This window comes from Trachypithecus francoisi, unplaced genomic scaffold (assembly GCF_009764315.1).
Source record: "Trachypithecus francoisi isolate TF-2019V2 unplaced genomic scaffold, Tfra_2.0 Lachesis_group14, whole genome shotgun sequence".
Classification (NCBI taxonomy): Eukaryota; Metazoa; Chordata; class Mammalia; order Primates; family Cercopithecidae; genus Trachypithecus; species Trachypithecus francoisi.
This window is the reverse complement of record NW_022681459.1, coordinates 40,321,825-40,340,457: the sequence shown is the minus strand read 5'-3', so window position 1 is coordinate 40,340,457 and position 18,633 is coordinate 40,321,825. Positions and strand designations below refer to the sequence as shown.

The following is an 18,633-nucleotide window of genomic DNA, read 5'->3' as shown; positions in this document are numbered from 1 at the left end:
TGCATTTTAGGGTGGGTGCCCGCCTCCATGCCTAGTAGGGCGTGGATGCTGTGTATACCGTCTGTCCGTAGGATGGGTACACTTCTGTGTGTCGGCTGACATGTGTGTCTTAGTATTTAGTCGGCTCTGGCAGCACATGTGCGTGTTGCAGGTTGTGTAAGTTGCTGTTTGTACGTGTCTGGCGGAAGGTGTCTGTGGTTGCAAAGTGAGGGTCTCTTGGAGTTTCTGTGTGTCAGAGGGTGTGTGTGTGTGTGTGTGTGTTTTGCAGGATGAGGTGTGTTCCGTGAGTGTGGTGTGGTGGGTGCAGGGTGCATGTCTGTGTCTACATTTTCGTTTTTTTTTTTTTTTTGAGACGGAGTCTCAGTCTGTCGCCCAGGCTAGAGTGCAGTGATGCGATCTCCACTCACTGAAAACTCTGCCTCCTGGATTCAAGCAATTCTCCCACCTCAGCCTCCCAAGTAGCTGAGATTACAGGTGCGTGCCACCACGCCCAGCTAATTTTTTGCGTTTTTAGTAGAGACAGGGTCTCACCATGTTGGCCAGGCTGGTCTCAAACTCCTGACCTCAAGTGATCTGCCTGCCTCAGACTCCCAAAGTGCTGGGATGACAGGCGTGAGCCACTGCACCCGGCCTGTCTGCATTTCTGTCTGGTGGTGAGCTACGTGTTGCAGGTGGTGTGTTGGCAAGTGTGTTTAATGTATTTCTGTCATGTTTCTGTGTATCTGGTGGAAGATGTATGTGTGCAGGATGAGTGTGTATTTTGTATGATATATACATGCTTCTGACTTTGGTGAAGTGTGTATGTTGCAGGGTTGTCTCTCTCGTGGTTTCTTTGTGGTCTATGGTGTGTGTGCTGCAATGAGTCTCTGTCTCGGTGTTTCTGTGTCTGGTGATACATGTTGTATGTTGCAGAATGAGTCTTTTTTTCCATTTTTACGTGTGTGTTGTGGGGTAAGTGTCCTCCATAGTAGTGTGGGCTGGCTGTGTGTGTGTTGCAGCACGTCTATCTCTGTGGGCGGTGGATTGTATGTGTGTGTTGGAGAGTGAGTGTTTCAGTCTAGTGGAGTGTCGTGTGCGTGTGTTGGCAGGTGAGTGGCTGTGCTCCTCTGGGCCCAGTGCTGTGTGGGAGTGTGTTGCAGTGTGTGTGCTGTCTGTGTTTCTGGGGTTCTGCTGGCTTTGTGTGTGCATGTCTACATTTCGGGCTGTGTGTCTGTGTTGCTGTTTCTGAGTCTAGAGGAGCGTGCGTGTGGCGCAGGGTTAGTGTCTGCAGGCCTCTGTGTGCCATGGGCCGCGTCTGCTTGAAACCAGGCTGGGCCTGGTCCCCACATTCCTCCCACTCCTTTGTGCTCTGTGCTACAAAAAATATTTGCGTTTTCCACGACTCATAATTTTTCCTCCTCAATCGCTACCAGATGTGGGTCTTGTGGTCCCCATCCCCATGGCAACGGAGGTTCCAGCAGCCGCGGTTCCCTTTTGTGGCGCCTGCCCTGGGAGCTGGCACTGCTGTGAGCCCCGAGGGGGTGGGGAGAAGCTGGTGGTGGGAGGCAGGAGGCTGGAGGGGTCCCAGCAGCTCCCTTCCCAGCAGCCACTGGGACCCTCCTGGGGGCAGGGGATGGCTGGTGGTGGGTAGAGAGGGGTCCCCTGTCTTGTGAGGCACCCACAGGTAGAGTCTTCGACACCTAGGGGGGTTCCCAGGGAAAAGCAAGGAGAGGTCCCCAGAAAGGCCTGGTCACTGGGACATCCCTGTTCTCTCCAAATCGTGCTGGTCCAGGCTGGGGGAGGAGGAAAAGCAAGAGCTGAGGGCTTGGGGGTTCAGGGAACAGTGGTGTGGCATCTTGATGGTTCTGGGGGGTGGGCACCGCCTAGGCAAGAATGTGGTCTGAGCCCCTGCACTGCCCACCCCTCATCCACACACAGGCACTGCCCTGCCCACGCCGAGCCCGGCTGGGCATCTGCCTTCTTGGCCTCAACCCCAGCAGCCCGCATGGCGCTGTGCCCAAACAGAGCAGAGGCTTTCCAGCCACAGGGCTATGGCTGGGAGGGTGCCCAGCTGGCTCCAGGGAAGCAGTGTGGCCCAGAGGCAGGGATCCCACATTCCACGTGCTGCCTGACTGTGTCCTGCCAGCTGCTCTGGACGGCCGACCCAGGGCAGGACGCAGCCTCTGCTCAGATGGCTGAGTCCTCTGAGATGGGTGACCAAAGTTGACCTCAGTGGGGCATCTGGCCAGAGGATGAGAGTGTGGCCAGGACAAGAGCCCCAAGTTGCCAGCATGAGACCGATGAGCGCTGTGCGGCGGCTGCAGGGTGATCGGAAGATCCTGGCAGCAGGGCAAGACTTTGAGCTGGGCATCAAACCATGAGATGCAGGGGAACAGGAAGAGGCCAGGAGGCAGGAGGATACTGAACTGGCAGGAGCTGGGGGAACTTAGTGTGGGGACAGCAGGGACCATGGAAGGTGAGGGTCTGCGGCTTAGGAGGGTCACTTAGGAGGCCTGCCCGGGAGGATGAACCCGCTCAGGGTAGGCGGCGCGGGTCAGGAGCAGGGAGGCCTTGGGACACAGATGGTCACACACAGACGGCCGGGCTGCAGGGTCTGGCTTGGGGGCGGGGGATCTGCGCGGGGCGCTCCCTCCGTCTCCCTCAACCTCCCGCAGCAGCAGGCGGGGCTGGCAGTCAGGAGAGTTTCCGGCTGAGGACAAGGAGCCCGTTGAGGCAGACAGCAGGGCTCTGTGAAGCAGGAGAGCGGCTTGTTTGTGCTGGAGGAGGCCCGGCTGGAGTCGGCACCCGCGGCCCCCTGGCCTCAGCCTCTGCACCCCCCGCAAGCTGCTACCAACAGCTCTGAGGCCCAAGTTTAACAGCAGCGGCCAGGGGAAATGCCCAGATCCGAGGCAGGCCCATCGCCTGTCCCTTTCAGTCAGGGACTCTGCCTGATCCGCCCCCACCCAGCTTTCCTCCCCGTGACCAGTCCAGGATGGGGCCGCATAAACTTGATAAACAAACGAGGCATGTGGGTTGACGCAACCCACTTCCACCATGGTCCCGGGAGACCCATGCCTGGGCTCCAGGGCCCCCCGCTGAGATAAGGGGTAGGGGAGAGTGCAGGACAGGTCGTCACATAAAGTTACTTCTGGGGGGCATCTTTGGCCGCAGCCTGCAAACAGGAAGTGATCAGAGCACGAGGGGAAAGGCATTTTATTAAGAAAGCTTTGGCCAAGCCCCCGCCAGGAGGTGCCCATCCTGGGGCACCGGCCGGGGTGGGAGCAGCCCTGCTGGGGGCCTATAAATACATCTCCTCAGGCCACTAGAGTCGCCCCTGGAGGTCCCGCGGCGTGTAGGGCAATGGGAGGCCATCAAAACCAGCTGACAGCTGAGGGGCCGGGGTTCCGGTTGCCAGGGAAGGGAAGGGGTGGGACGGACTAAGCCCCTGAGGAGCGGAGACCAGCCCTCCTCCCCAGGCTGGGGTCAACCAGATGCCCGGGAGCCCAGCCAGTGGAAGTAGCCCCGGACTCTATTGGTAAGCCCAAAGGAGGGAGCCTCCAGCCAGAGGCACCAGGCCCTAGCCGGGGAGAGGCAGCCTGGGCAGAAGTGCTTCTGGCCTCAACCAATGAGAAGGTAGCCGCAACCAAGTTCACTGGTGGTAAGAAGCGGTCTTTAGGCGGAACCCTCCCATCTTTGGCCAATGAGACGCAGCCTGGTCGGAGCGCTCCATAACTTGGCCAATGGGGAGGGAGTCGCCCGCTAAGCTCCTGTCAGGCCTCGACCAACAGGATGGGCCCTTCCCGCCAGAGCACACTGCTCCAATCCAGGAGCCGCTGCAGGACCTGAGCCAATGAGACGCCTCCGCTAGCCACGCGGTGCTCGGCCAATAGGAGGCCGCCCGTGCCCAGGTGCGTGGGAGGCGTAGGGTGGCAGGCGGCGCTGCGAAGCTGAGGGAGCTGCGCGCAGAGGAGCCACAGCCTGCTACAGGGTGGGCGCGCCCGCCCTGCCCAGCTCGCCCGCCGCCTCCCTGCTCTTCTTGCGCGGAGGCTTCTGGATGGGGGTCTTCTTCCGGGGCGTCTCAGGCGCGGGCACGTCGGTCGCCGCCTTCTCAGGCCCCGGGGTTTCTGTTGCTGGGGGCGCGCGGGCGGGCGAGGCTGGCGGCACCGAGCGCTTGGCTTTCTGTGGGGGCGCCGGCTTCTCCCTGGGGCTCTGCGCGCCCAAGGCCCCCTCGGCGCGGCCCAGGCTGCGAGTCTTGCCGCGCAGCTCCGCGGCCAACATGGAGGCAGCCTCGGGCGCGCTTCGCGGGGGACCGCCGGCGTCCGTGGGCTCCAAGAGGCTCGGGCCGCGGCCCCGCGCTCGGGCCCTGGGCGGCGAGGGCGCAGCGAGGGCCATCGCCTCCTCGGGCAGCCCGGGGGGCCGAGGCGTTGGGTCGCGGGTCCGGGGGCTGCCGTGCTCGACCGGCTGCGCCGATTTGTCGCTGGGCGTCCGTTTTCTCTTGCTGGGGCTGGGCGCGGCCTCTGGGCCTGGCGGCGGTGGTGACGGCGCACGGCCAGCTGCAGCGGCGCTGTGCCTGCCGTGGATCCAGGACACCTTAGGCTTGGTGGCGGGGTCAGGTGGAGGCGGTTTCCTGCGCTCGGGCGATGGCGACAGCGACAGGCCCCCAATCTCGCCCCGGGCCCGGGCCGGCCGGGCCTCGCGTCGGGCCACGCGCGCGTACAGAGCCCCGCTGGGCCCCTCCACGCTGGACGCCGACCGCTCGCTGTCGGAGGACGCGGGGAGGGGCATCGCCTCCTCGGCGGACGCTGGCGTGGTCAAGGGCACGGGGGACGGCGCCGGCGCCTCGACAGGAACAGTGGGGACTTCGGGGTCCCGGCTCTCCTCTGGTGCCTCTGGCAAGGGAAGAGCAGGATGGTCACAGCCTTCAGTAATAGCTTTAGGGGTTCCAACCTCCAGGCGCAAACCTTCACCTTCCCTCCTCTATCCACGCCCTTGGCGCTGTGTCACCCTGGCATCCAGACGTGCCTGGCACAGAGCACCAACAGCACACGTAGTTCAGAGCCTCAGTCTGTGCGGCTGACTCTGAACTCAGGCTGTGCCAGGAGTGATGGGTGCATTCCCACGACTGAAGCCCAACCTTGGCCTGGCCTGGCAGCCCTGCCCCGACACCCCTCCAGCCTTGGGAGCCTGCATCATCGAATTTGATGCTGGAACATCCCCACGGTGGTTCCATTATCCTTTTTAGAGATGAGGCTTCTAGCTGGGCGCGGTGGCTCACGCCTGTAATCCCAGCACTCTGGGAGGCTGAGAAGGACGGATCACCTGAGGTCAGGAGATTGAGACCAGATTGGCCAACATGGTGAAACCCCGTCTCTACTAAAAATACGAAAATTAGCTGGGCGTGGTGGTGGGCTCCTGTAATCCCAGCTACCCGGGAGGCTGAGGCAAGAGAATTGCTTGAACCCAGCAGGCGGAGGTTGCAGTGAGTGGAGATCTCGCCTCTACACTCCAGTCTGGGTGACAGGGCCAGACTCTGTCTCAAAAAAAAAAAAAAAAAAAAAAAGCAAGCGATAAGGCTTCTGAGGTTCTGAGTTGGTCACCTGCCCAGGACATCTGGGGGCATGGTCAAGGGAGGAGACAGGGCAGAATCCCAGCCCAGCAGGCTCGTTTCTGCTATCTGTGAACTCAAGGCTGCAGGTGAAGGTTGAACGTGTACCCACATACTCTGTGGATCCCTTCCTCCTGTCTCCTCTGCCACCCCCTACCTAAGTCCGGAAACTTCTCTCTGCCTGCTTTCTCCCAGAAGCAACCTGGGCTGTGGCCTACTCATCTCCCCACACCTGTCTCCAGCACTGAACAGCAGAGTCCAGCTCTATGGCCTCAGCTCTGTGGCTAACCCTCAGGTACCAGCACGGCCAAGGCCTTCCTCTCCATGCTGCCTGCCCCTCTCCTGTGGTCCGCCCAGAACACAGCTTTTCCATGGGAACATTTTGCTGGGCTGGAGTGATGCCCAAGCAGCGCCTTACTCACCCTCATGGGGTACACAGTACACAGGGCCTTCATCAGTGGTGTCAAACGAGGAGAAGGAGGCCCGAGAGGACCAGGATGGTGAGGGCTGCTCCAGCCCTGAGGGTGGCTCCAGGAAGCTGCAGTTGAGTGTGTTATCCAGGTCGTGGTGGGCCACTGGGGAAGGATGAGGCAGAGCTGGCAGGGGTCCACTCTGCCCCAGCCAGTGCCCTCATTAGCCCCTGCTGTCACAAATGTTGATGGGGTGACCAAGACCAGCCCTACTCTCGGACTGCAGGGGGCACAGGCAACTCAACAGGTAGAGTGACACTGGACCAGGACTGGAGAATGGGTAGAGGTGAACCCAGAAAAGAAACGAGCAAAACGTGTTAAGGTGCAGGGCAAGTGTGTGCAGCCAGGGAGCTGGAAAAGGTTGGGCTGACATGTTGGGAAAAGGCCAGAAAGGTGGGAGACGGGGCTGAAGAAGACACCTGGCTGAGACAGGCCACCAAGGCCTCCAAGCTCTGTTTTAGGCCCTGCCTTGTGGGACTCAGGGGAGCCTTGGAGCACTTCTGAGCCCAAATGCGCAGTGGCAGGGCTGCATTTTTGGTTCAGTCCATCTCAGCAAGCTACACCCTAGGCCTGGCCTCCAGAGATGCAGACCCCACAACAGGTGGCCCCAGAAGCTGGCTAGCCTGGCCTCCATTCCACAGAGGGATGTGGGGTCCACTCCCACACCTGTGTCCCCAGATGCCATGCTGCTAGGTGGGCCAAGGGCTTTTCTTTTTTTTCTCCCTCCCTCTTCTTTTTCTTTCTTTTCTTTTCTTCTTCTTCTTTCTTTTTTTAACAGAGTTTTGCTCTTGTTGCCCAGTCTGGAGTGCAATGGCACGATCTCAGCTCACTGTAACCTCTGCCTCCCAGGTTCAAGCGATTCTCTTGCCTCAGCCTCCGGAGTAGCTGGGATTACAGGCATGCACCACCACACCCGCCTAGTTTTGTATTTTTAGTAGAGACAGGGTGTCTCCATGTTGGTCAGGCTGGTCTTGAACTCCCGACCTCAGGTGATCCACCCGCCTGGGCCTCCCAAAGTGCTGGGATTACAGGCGTGAACCACCGCGCCCAGCTTGGCCAAGGGGTTTTCTCTGCTGTTTCCTTCATCTCCCAAGGGTCTAAGCTCCCTTCCCCTCCATCTTTAGAAATAAGTGGAAAAGAGAGGAAGAGAGGGTCCACCCAGGTGGGAGTCAGCACGGAGAGAAGCGGCACACCCCACCCCACCCCCCATCCTGTTGGTGGGTGGGGACCAGCCTACCCACTTTCCAGGAGGATCTCTGGGTACTGCTGGGGATGTAGGCAGGAGGGCAGGTCCTCTCCTTGGGGCAGGGCACTCCCGTGCCCACGCATTCCCCCAGCAGCTCTGGCTGGGATATACAGCATTCTCCTACAGACTGGGGGAGCCTGCAGCACCCAGATGTCCACACACCCCTGATGCGATCACTCTCAGGGCCAACGCTTCTGATGCACTCCCACATCAGCCGGCGCACCTAGGACTCCTGCCTTCCTACCTGGCCTCGCCCTCAGCAGCTGCCACACCTCTTACCTTCCCTCTGGTCGCACCTCCTCGCGCCCACGCACATCAACACTCAAGGTCCCCCATTTCCTCACTGAGATCTGGGCCCCCTCACACCCATTTCCCAGCAGCTTCCTGCGTCCAGAGGTGTTTCTCCCAGAGATCCTGCGCTGTCATCCTTACCTACGACTTTGGGTAGTTTCTGCCTGCGGAGTGGGATCCGGGGCAGCTTCATGCTGATGCGACTGAAGCGTCCGCATAGTCGGTGCGGCGCCTTCTTCCTCCCAAGCGACAGCTCCCTGCGGGGGCGGGGTCTGAGCGGAGGGCGGGGTCGGGGCGGGACCCAGGGGCGATTAGATCTCGGCCAGTGCGGAGCACAGAAGGGGCGGGGAAGAGCTGGATCTGGGTCCGGTGGCACCGAGAGGGTGCGGCCTGAACCCAGGCGAAAGCAGGGCAGTATCTGGGCTTACCGGCGTGCAGGGTCCTTGCCGCGGCAAGCGCAGCAGCAGCCGAGCAGCGAGAGCAGCAGGCAGACGAGCAGGACGAGCAGCGCGCCCGCGCCCATCACACCCTTGCGCTGGTTGGTCTCTGTAGGGGATTATGGGGTCAGCGCGGTTTCTGGCACCCCATGCATTCTTTAACGGGACGCCCCTCATCCACTTACCTAGGTGGCAGGCACCAGTGACCGGGTCGCACGAATCCTCGTGGCAGCTGCAGGCCTGAGCACAGTCCGCACCGTGGAGTCCGGGCGGGCACGTCACGTTACAGCTGCCAGGACATAGGGTCAAGGCAGGCTGCAGCCGCCCCCCTAGGATGCCCCCTACCCTCACCCCTCACCCGCGGCCAGGGCCCAGGGTCCAGGGTCCCAGAACCGGGCTCTCTCGCGCTCCATTCATTGTCTAGGGTTTGAAGCCCAGCCCTGCCCGTGGCACATATTGGGGTGGTGGATGTTTTGGAAACGAATGTTGCACAACCAGTTGGCGGGACCTGGGGGATAGGACCCGTGGTGGCCGCGCAGCAGCGCCCACTGCTGGGGCTGACTTGGGTGGGTGGGAAGAGGGGCTGCTGAACCAGACCCTTGGCTGTAAGTGGAGGTCCATGCTCCTTCTATACCAACTCGGGGTCACCTCAAGAGCCCACTGACACTGGCTGGACTGGTCACCAGATCCTGCGCTGAACGTGGGCTTCCCGACACAAGGGCAGGAAACTGTCCTCAAAGAGCCTACTGTCACCCCCTACCTGGGGTAAGGGACCAAGGCTGAGGTGATAACCCAGCCCAGGGTGGAAAGGCCACCTCGTCGACCCCTGGGATCTGGCTGGACCCCCCTTTGTGGCAGATACAAGCCCCCCACCCCCTCCCGGTCCCGGCGCACTCACTGGGGCCCGTGGACGCCAGGACTGCACAGGCAGCGCCCCGACTGGAAGTCGCAGTGGCCGCTGCCGCAGTCGGCGCACACGAAGGCGCAGTCCTCGCCATAAGTGCCATTGCTACACTTGGTCTCGCACCTTGGAAAGATGGGAGGAGGCGTCAGCAGAAATGTAAGCAAACGGACCACAGTGCCCTCGACAGAGGGCCTTCATGGGGAAGGCAGGGCAGGGGGCTGCGTGTCTGGGCCGACGGAAGCAGGGCTGCTCACCGGTCGCCGATCCAGCCCGCGTTGCAGCGCGTACACTTGCCAGTGACATGGTTACAGGCATGCCCGTCGCGGCACGGCGGACAGCGGTGGCTGCAGCCCTCGCCATAGAAACCGGTGGCGCAAGGCTGGTCGCACTTGGTTCCGTTCCAGCCGGGCTCACACGTCAAGCAGCGGCCCTCGGCCACCGTGCACGGCTGCTGGCCCTTACACTGGCCACACCTGGGGGAGGGGTCGGAGGCTAGGGAAGGCTGGGACCCGCCTCACCCCTGCCCCCATCGGCGGCCCGCCCTTCCACCTCCTCCCTCCCTGGCCGAGAGACCGCGCTTACCGGCGGCGACAGCCCAAGCCGTAGAAGCCGGCGGGGCACGGCTCGCGACAGTACTTGCCGCGGTAGCCCGGCTCGCAGGCACACGTGCCGTCCACAGGGTGGCAGCGGCCGCGGAAGCACTGGCAGTAGCGATCGCAGCGCGCGCCGAACGTACGCTCGCGGCACTGACAGCGGCCGCTCTGCTGCTCGCAGGGAGACGAGTTGCAGGCGCACTGGTTGTTGCAGCTGCGGCCCCACCAGCCTGCGTGGCACAGGCAGGCGCCGGTCTGTGGGTCGCAGCGCGACGTGGCGCTGCAGTAGCACGCGCTGGCGCACTGCGCGCCCCACCAGCCGGGCTCACAGCGGCACGCGCCGCTCCGCGGGTGGCACGTGCCATGCTGGCACTGGCACGCATGCTCGCAGCGCGCGCCCCAGCGCCGCGCGTGACAAGTACACTGGCCTGTCACGTCCTCGCACTGCCCGTGTGGGTGGCAGCTACACAGCTCCTTGCAGTCGGGGCCCCAGAACTGGCGCGGGCACTCTGCGGGGGAGGAGCGGAGGGGGTGGAAGGCCCCGGTGCTTGAGTAGGTGCCCCCAGCCAGCCGGAACCTGCCCGCGTCCCGCACTCCAGCCGCCACCTTTGGGGACCCGCCCCGAAGACGATCCGACCCCGCCCCACCCTGGACCCCGCCCCATCTCTCCAGGATTCCGCCCCACCGACCAATACCGGCCCGACCCCACGCTCACTGGTGTCGCAGTTGGCACCGAAGTAGCCGTGGCGGCAGCGGCACTCGCCAGGCCTCACGCACACCTCGTTCTCCGAGCACGTGGAGTTGCCTTCGCACACCGCTGTGGACCAGACAGGCCAGAGCTGCTGCGCGTCCTAGCCCCGCCCCTGACCCCGCCCCAGGTACCCGGGAGGACCACTCACCAATCCCACACTCGTCGCCTTGCTGCCTCCAGCCAGCGCAGCACGTGGGCACCTGGGAGCTGCGAGCAGAGGGAGGACATCTGAGCCCAATGCCCCTCCCCCAGCCCCCATCTGCTCAGGGCTCCTCTGCAGCCTCCTCACAGACTCCCTGCCTCTGCATTTGTGCTCCTGTCCTAGTGGGGTGGTTACTGAGGTCCTGCCAGGCAATGTGTCTGGCGGTGGAGGATTGCCACAAACAGACCTGACCGCCAAGAACTTTCCAGCCCAGAACCGCCACCCCATCTCACCTAACTCCTTTGTGTCTTCCTCCCACAGCCACTAGGCTTGAGAAAAGTGGCCTGGGAGTCCCAGGAAGGACCGCAGTGAGGTAGCAGCCAGGAAGAGGACCATGGGCCTCAGGACCTGCTCAAACATGAGGGTCTAGGGCATCCCTCCAAGTGGAGGGCCCGGCCTAATGGGTGTCACGGATCCAGATGTGATATGATGTGACATGACAAGGACAGAACTAGGACTGGCTGGGCCACAGGGACACACCTAGATGCCCCAACCCTGGGGCTGAGCTCCACTGGGGAGGGGCAGCCTCTGGGCAGGGGGGTGGAGAGTGGCATGTAGGCACAGTGAGGTGACCACTTGGCAGAGGGGCTTCTGGAGGGAGGTGGGGTGAGGCCCACCCAGCCACTAGGGAAGCAGCAGGCACACGGGGAGTCCTCCATGTGCAGGAGGAAGGTCAAACTGTGGCAAAAGGGCTCAGGGACCAGGGTGGAGGAAGGAGCTACTAGAGCATCTGTTTATGCCTTTGTTGTTGTTTTTGAAACAGAGTCTCGCTCTGTTGCCCAGGCTGGAGTGCAGTGGCACGATCTCAGCTAACTGCAACTTCCACCTCCCAGGTTCAAGCAATTCTCCTGCCTCAAACTCCCTAGTAGCTGGGATTACAGGTGCGTGCCACCACACATGGCTAATTTTTGTATTTTTTTACTGGAGATGGGGTTTCGCCATTTTGGCCAGGCTGGTCTTGAACTTCTGACCTCAGGTGATCTGTCTGCCTCGGCCTCCCAAAGTGCTGGTATTACAGGCATAAGCCAGCGTGCCCGGCCTGTTTGTGCTGATGGTCTTCCTCTTGTTCCATTTGATTTGGCTTTATAGAGTACACAATGCTACCTCAGTAGGTCCTTTCTACCCGCAGCACTTCAGGAGAGCACAACCTCTAAAACCCTGGGTAGATGGGGTATGTGAGCACGAAGGTTTGGAGGCCCTGCCTGAGTGAAGCCGTGATGGCTAGAGAGGATTCATAGGGGATGAGCTGGGGTTAGCCCACATTCAGGGGCAGAGGAGGCTGAGAAGGAACAACCACCAAGGCTGCAGGATCCTAGGGTCCCAGCCCACCCAGAGCTTTGCCTCAATCCTAAAGGCACGTAACAGCCATTCGCACTTTAGAGAAAAGAAGCGTGCTTCTTCACAAGCAGGCTCGGATTCAGTATCTGAATTCAGAACCAGGATGTGGTGGTGGGGGGAGTTTGGAAGGAAGCCTGAAGACCCCAGTGGGATGGGACAGACTGGCTCCTCCACACCATGCATTTAAGGGATAGTACGTGCCTGGCACGCTCCTGCCCAGGCTGCAGAAGATGCCCCAACCATTCCCCAGTTAGACAGAATTCCACCCCCTGCACAGAGCACCTAGGCCTTGAGGCCCCTCCTGAACAAGGCTTGGTTCTCCTTCAGGCCAAAGATGGGACCTGGTGAACAGGACCATAAAATCCCAAACTTTGGGGAATCGGTTCAGTGTATTTTCCACGAATAAAACTGAAAACCAGAGACAGCAATATGAAGGCCTGGCTTTTCCTGGCCCCTGCCCCCATGTCTCCACCCACCCAGCCCTGACCCAGGGAGCACCAAGGTGCCCAACTGCAGGGAGACCCAGGTCTGCTGGCCATCACCCACCCACTTGTGTCTGCTTCTGAACCGTGGTCACTGGATGGAGAGCCTCTGCAGGTGTCCCTCCTGTGAGGAGCTTTGCCAGGTAGCCTGCTAGAATTGCCCCGGAAGCACTAACCCCCTTCTGCCCTGGACATGCCGTTCTGTGGCTAGGAGCCTAGTTTTAGGGCCACACTCAGCTGGGTTTGATGTCTGGGTTTGCCACTTGCTGTGTGACCTCAGGCATGGAGCTTAAGCTCTTTGAGCTTCAGGCTCCTTAGCTATATAGTAGGGCTCATGGGTTTGGTCCTACTGTAGGAAGATTAAGAGAGCCAAGATGTTTTTAGCCAGGCGTGTGGCGTGTACCTGTAGTCCCAGCTACTCAGGAAGCTGAGGCAAGAGGATCACTTGAGCCCAAGGAGTTTGAGGCTGCAGTGAGCTGTGACGGCACCACTGCTCTCCAGCCTGGGCAAGAGTGAAACCCTGTCTCAAAAAGAGAGATAGAAATAGAGATAGAGAAGGAGAGAGAGAGAGAGAGAGAGAGGGAGGGAGGGGAGAGAGAGAGAGAGAGAGAGAGAGAGAGAGAGAGAGAGAGAGAGAGAGAGAGAACCCAGACCTATGAAGTGGTTTGGCACATACTAAGCACAAAGGATCCTGAGGGCAGGCTGCAGTGCCTCTGAGTGCACTCAGTCATCCCTGGCTTAGTGGGCACCCAGGCCTAACCCCAGCAGAGCTAATACCCACCAGCAGGACAGAGTCCATTTGGGTTCACTGAGGACAAGATGCTTTCCTTCTTGGAAGGGCTGGCAGAAAAGGCCAGGTGGTGGTGGCAAGCCGACTCTCTGAAGATCTTACAAAGATGGGTGGGAAAGATGGCCTGCTGCAGGGCCACTCCCATGCTTGCTCTGTAAGACCCTGAGGAGCCAAGCCATAGGCTGGGCCCAGGCCCCTCAGCAAGCAAGATATGCTGTAGGGAGGCCCGGTGCCGTGGCTCAAGCCTGTAATCCCAGCACTTTGGGAGGCCGAGATGGGTGGATCACAAGGTCAGGAGATCGAGACCATCCTGGCTAACATGGTGAAACCCCGTCTCTACTAAAAAATACAAAAAACTAGTCGGGCGAGGTGGTGGGCGCCTGTAGTCCCAGCTACTCAGCAGGCTGAGGCAGGAGAATGGCGTAAACCCGGGAGGCGGAGCTTGCAGTGAGCTGAGATCCCACCACTGCACTCCAGCCTGGGCGAGGGAGCGAGACTCCTTCTCAAAAAAAAAAAAAAAAAAAAAGACATGCTGTAGGTTTCTCCCTCATAGAGCATTATTTCTTCTGTGATTCAAACCCACTGTGAGTTCTCACATCTCAGGTTGGCTCATGGTGTCCATACCTATCCATGTTCTCCCCCAAATCCAGGCAGAAAAGCTTCTCTGCCTGCCACACCCTTGAGACCCCACACCTGCCTGGCCCTCCGCCTGCCCCGCCTGGACACTTCTCCTCTGGTTTCTGTCCCCATCCTCAGATTTCTCTTCTGTCCACACTAGCACCCTCGGGAAGCTCACTGAACCCTGACAACACCTTGGACCCTCCAGCAGAGCTTGCCCCGTCAATGCTAGACTTGCAAATCCAACTGCCCAATAGATGACGTCACCAGAGGGAGGCCTCATGGGCCTCATGCTCAACCAGCCCAAACCTGAACTCTTGACTTCCTTGCACCCTGAGTCTTCCCTGTCTCAGATAACCCCTACCTGTCCTTTCAGGCTGGGAGGCTGAGACCTGGAGAAGCATCTCTGGCTCCTCCTTCTTGTCTACACCAGATCCATTGAGAAAAAAGACGCTGAGCTCTAGCTTCTAAAGGACATCTAAAATGGGATCACTTCTCCTTCCCTATCCCAGCCTTGTGAGAGCCACCCTCCATCTCCCTGGCTTTTTGTAACTGGCCCCAGCTTCCACCCCCTGCCCATCAGGGTGCGAAGTGTTTGCCACCTGGCAGCCAATCCTGGTCAGATCCCACCCTTCCTCTGTGCAAAGCCCCCAGGGGGTCCCATGGCCCTCAGAGGAAAAGTCCAAGTCTTCTGAGCAGTGGCAGCCCACAGTGGCCTGCCCACCCTCATTCTCTGGCAGCTCCTCCACCAGTCCCTCCTGGACTCTGCCCAGCCCCCTGGATCCTTCCTGTACTTCCACAGGCCCTCTGCCTTGGGAAACTTGCCCCAGACACTTACAGGGCCTCCATGCTCTCCTGTAGGCCTATGCTCACTCACCACCTTCTCAGGGGGTCTCCCCAGACCACCCTAAAGGAAACAGCACTCCTCAACTCAACACCTCCCAGCTCTTGCTAGATGTCTAGACACACTTGTTTTTCTGGACTGTATGTCTTCTCTGCCACAGGGTCAGGGTCTCCACTGCAGCTTCCCTATACCAATACAGGCCTGGCACACTGTAGGTGCATAGGATTTTACTGGCTCTGCACTCTCCTCTCCCCATCCTCCTGCCTCCCAGGAAAGGGAAGGGCTGATGGAAGCCTTGCAAGACGTGGGAGGGCAACAAAGACATATCCCAGACCCCAGGTGGGCAGTGCCCAGAGTGGCTGCCCTTCCCATCGACGCTTGCCACTCATGACCACAGCGATCCCCACTTAGCCCCATGAGGGGGTTGTGATCCCTAATCCCATTTTACAGAGGTGGAGACAGGCCCAGAGAGGTCAAACGACTTGCCCAGGTCCACACAGCTGGGTAGGGGTGGCACCAGGATCGGAACCCAAACCCGGGCTCTCGGTTCCTGGAGCAGGCGCTTCCTGGGAGGTCTGCAGACAAGGGGAGCGGGAGCAAAGGGCTCTCAGGCTCCGGACAGTTAGAGCCTGGCACCGGACCCCCATCCCTGGTCCCGGGCCTACGGGGGAAAGAGGACAGAGCCCACGGCGATCGCGCCCTCCCCCTCTCCGGGCACCGCCTCGCCCGCCGCCGCCGCTGCATTCCTGGGGCCGGGGAGGCCCGGGAGTCGGCGGCGGCCGCGGCATCGATGCGAAGCAGATGGCGGGCCAGGCCAGCCCCCGCCCCGGAGGCGGGGCTCGCAGCGGGGAGGGGTCTGCGCGCCTCGGGACCAGAGTTCGGAAACCCCGCGCGGCCCCCTCACAGCCCCTTGTCTGTGGCGCCGAGTCCCTGGACTTGGCTTGCCCGGGCTCCGTGGCCCAGGCGCCCCGACGCGACCCAGCTCGGAGCCCGGCGGCCGCCTCTGCGTCCCCAGTCCGCGCCAAGGCGCCCCCACACGCCCGCTCCTTACCCCTGCGTGGAGATGCCCTTGACCTTGCTGTGGCCTTTGGCCAGCCCACCGGCTCCTCTGATCCCAGCTCCCAACTCCTGGCGTCCGGGGCTTGGCTCTCTGTCCTCCGTGCAAGCTTCCTGGCTCGCCCCCCACTCGCCACCGGCCGGGCCTGTCCCCTGCCTGTCCCATATTGGCTTTCCCAGCCGGCGCCCCACCTTTGCGCGGCCACTTCTTGCACCCTGGTTGTCGCCAGGGTTTCCACATCCTCCCGTCCCCTGTGCCTGTCATAGTCCTTCCACCTCCCGCTTCTGGTACACTTCGAGCGCCGGTTCCTCGACGCTCGCCTGGGTCACCACCCTCCCACCAGCGCCCGCTCTAAGACACGAGTCTGCCTTTCCAAGTCTGGCTTGCTCCAGGACCTCCCGGGCTAGCACCGCTCCTCCTCCTCTGACCTTCCTCCTCACTCCCACTCCCGGCTCCAGTCGGACCAGTGCGGGGCTTTAGCACATGCAGTTCCTTTTGCTTGAATGCCCTTCCCCGGCATTTCCCGGTGGACTTAACAACTCGGCCAAGGATCCCCTTTTTCAGGGCTTCCTGACATCCCGGACAATGCGTGTCATCCCCTAGGTGCCCACGGCACTCCGTCCTCCCCTCAGGTGACTTCTCGTCCAGGGTACCCTCGGATGCACTGTCGTGGCCCATGGCCGAGGCTGGGCCTGGAACGGAGTCGCGTTGGCAAGGGAGCCGAAGGGGCCCACATTTGGCGTAGGGAAGTTCCGGGAGCCCTCTTCCAATGCCGGGTGCCGCCACCCCACTGCCCCTAGCGTCCCTTTCGGCCCCCTCCCCCAGCCAGGCCGGCTCCTACCCGGGAGCACGGCACACGTTGCGGCCGCGAGGGTTCAGTTCCTGGGGCGCCACGGGGTCCGGCAGCATCCAGAGCAGCAGCAGCAGCAGCAGCGACGGCAGCAGAGGTGACGGCGGCCCCCCGGCTCCCCGGCGCCGCGCCGGCCCGGCCCCCCGGGGCCCTGCGCCCTCCATGAGGCGCGGGGCAGGCGCGGGGCGGGCACGGGCGCGGGTGCGGCCGCAGCAAGAGCGGCCGGAAGAGGAGTGCGAGGCCGGGCGGGGGGCGGCAGGAGGGGCGCCGGGCCGGGCAGGAAATTCCACATCGGCTCCCTGATCCCGGGCCAGCCGCGGCCGGCCAGGCGGCAGCGCCCGCCCCGCGCGCCAGACCCCACCCTCCGGCCTAGCCACCGCCCCTCCGCGCAGCCCCCGCCCCCATTCGGCCGCTCGCAAACTTGGGGGCGAAGTTGGAGGAGGCCCGCCGAGCGCTGGGGGAGGGAGGGGCCGCCCGAGGAATCCCCGGTTCCCGCGCCTTTCCGTCCGCTCCCGAAACATCTACCGAAGCAGCCGCCCCTGCGCGCCCACTGCGTAGCCAGGCCCGGGACGGGAAGGCGGATGGGGGACACGGCCGCGACTCCGCAAGCCCACCCCCACCCCCAGCGCCTCGGAACCGGCCAAGGGAGTGAGGCCCTCAGACAGCCCAGGTCGAGGCCGAAAGCCAACTCCACAGCACCCCACCGCGAAGTCCTTGCAGTGCTGAGATGTGCGGTCAGCTCCCCCTGCGCACTCCTGCGCACTCAAAGCTCGCAAGGGGCGGACCGAGCAGGATGATTGAGGCCTGTGGTAGATTGGGTCCGGACCCGAGGCCTGGGGGAAGGAGTCTCCGTAGGAACGGATGGGAGAGATGCAGAGGAGGTAGAATGGCCCGGCTGTGGACTGCGGTAGGAAGAAGTAGACAGAAGGAGACCCCCGGGATGGAAACCTTGCAATCCTAGTTGAGAAATGAAGGGGGCTCGGGGAGCCTGGGCGGTGGGTTCTGCTGGCTGTCGGATTTCCAGGAGAGGTTGGGGCTGGAGTGGGAACTCCTGCATCAGGCAAGGTGGGTAACAGCACAAAGCAGAGGGAAGGTATGGGAAGGGAGCAAGACAGAGCAGGACAGGCCCTAGGGAGCCAGCGGGGAAGCTGGACTTGGACTGGGAAGCAGCAGGGTGCAGTTCCCCGGGGGGCAACTGGGGCAGACCCACTCTCAGGTCCAAGGAGTTGGGAGGTTGTCTTTTGGGGACTTGAGAGCTGGCAGAAGGCCTGAGCAGGGAGAGGGCACCTGTGTTCTTTGGGGAGCAGGCCACATGCGGCCCACAGGCCCACTGAGGGAGGGCAGGCAGACTCTCTCCAGATGTGGCCAGATAGCCATGAAAGGTGGGGCTGGAGAAGGGGACTTGGAGGAGGAGCCACTGGAAGGCCCAAGGCCACGGGCATCACCAGGCTGGTACAGGCAGAGAGTGGGATGGGGAAGAGCAGGCTCCTCACTCAGCACGAGGGAGGTGGGGTGGGCTGAAAGAGAAGTGGAACCAGTGTGGACACGAATGCAACAACTTGGGGACAAATAAACAGGCCAATCACTTCTGGCCAGCTCAGCCTGGGCACAGCCCTGACCTCCTCAGCAGTGCCCTCCCAGTGCTGGGGCCCCTCCCATGGAGGATCCAGATTACTGCTCCCAATAAAGGCCAGCAGAGGTCCCAGTGGCTGCAGGGTCTATCCCAGCCCAGCTCCCGGCTTTAGAGGCACTGACCCCCTGGGCTGGAGGGGACACTCACCTCAGCCGGATGGAGGTCATGAACAGGCATATCAAATTCCATCACCTTTCTCCTTCCCCCAGACCTGTTCCCACCCCCATGTGCCACCTCTGTACAGGAAGGGCACCACCTGGATGGTGCCCCCCAATCCCTCAGGACCTCCTAAATGTCTCAGATCTCTGCCCACCCCTGTCTGTCACCCAGAGTAGTCTTTTTAATCTCACATGTAGCTATCCACCAATGCTCTCAGGACAAGGATCGTCCCCAGCCTCACCTCATGACCCGGTGCATACATCCCTTGCAGTGGATGGCAACTTTGGGTGTCATGGGCAGAGCCCTCATTTGTCCCAGCCACCACTGCACCCCTAGGGGAAGACTGACAAGTATGGGAGGAATGAAGGATCATCCACGTGGCAC

General features: G+C 61.6%; 1 protein-coding gene across 4 annotated transcripts; it reads right to left on the bottom strand.

Moving 5' to 3' along the window:
* Positions 1-3,177: 3,177 nt before the first annotated feature.
* SCARF2 (scavenger receptor class F member 2) lies at positions 3,178-17,466 on the bottom strand. 4 transcript variants are annotated; one of them, XM_033232857.1, is made up of 11 exons: positions 16,449-16,866; positions 10,425-10,483; positions 10,241-10,342; positions 9,515-10,034; positions 9,187-9,405; positions 8,927-9,055; positions 8,214-8,317; positions 8,020-8,137; positions 7,733-7,863; positions 6,007-6,159; positions 3,178-4,868 (listed from the first exon to the last, which is right to left on the bottom strand). In XM_033232857.1, exons 1-11 carry the CDS (start codon positions 16,619-16,621, stop codon positions 3,961-3,963), a joined length of 2,616 nt encoding a protein of 871 aa, XP_033088748.1. In that variant the 5' UTR covers positions 16,622-16,866; the 3' UTR covers positions 3,178-3,960. The 4 variants fall into 4 exon arrangements, with proteins under 4 accessions (XP_033088748.1, XP_033088749.1, XP_033088750.1 ...); XM_033232858.1 differs by having other exon boundaries at positions 7,733-7,848; positions 16,449-16,832; XM_033232859.1 differs by lacking the exon at positions 6,007-6,159 and having other exon boundaries at positions 16,449-17,466.
* Positions 17,467-18,633: the final 1,167 nt, after the last annotated feature.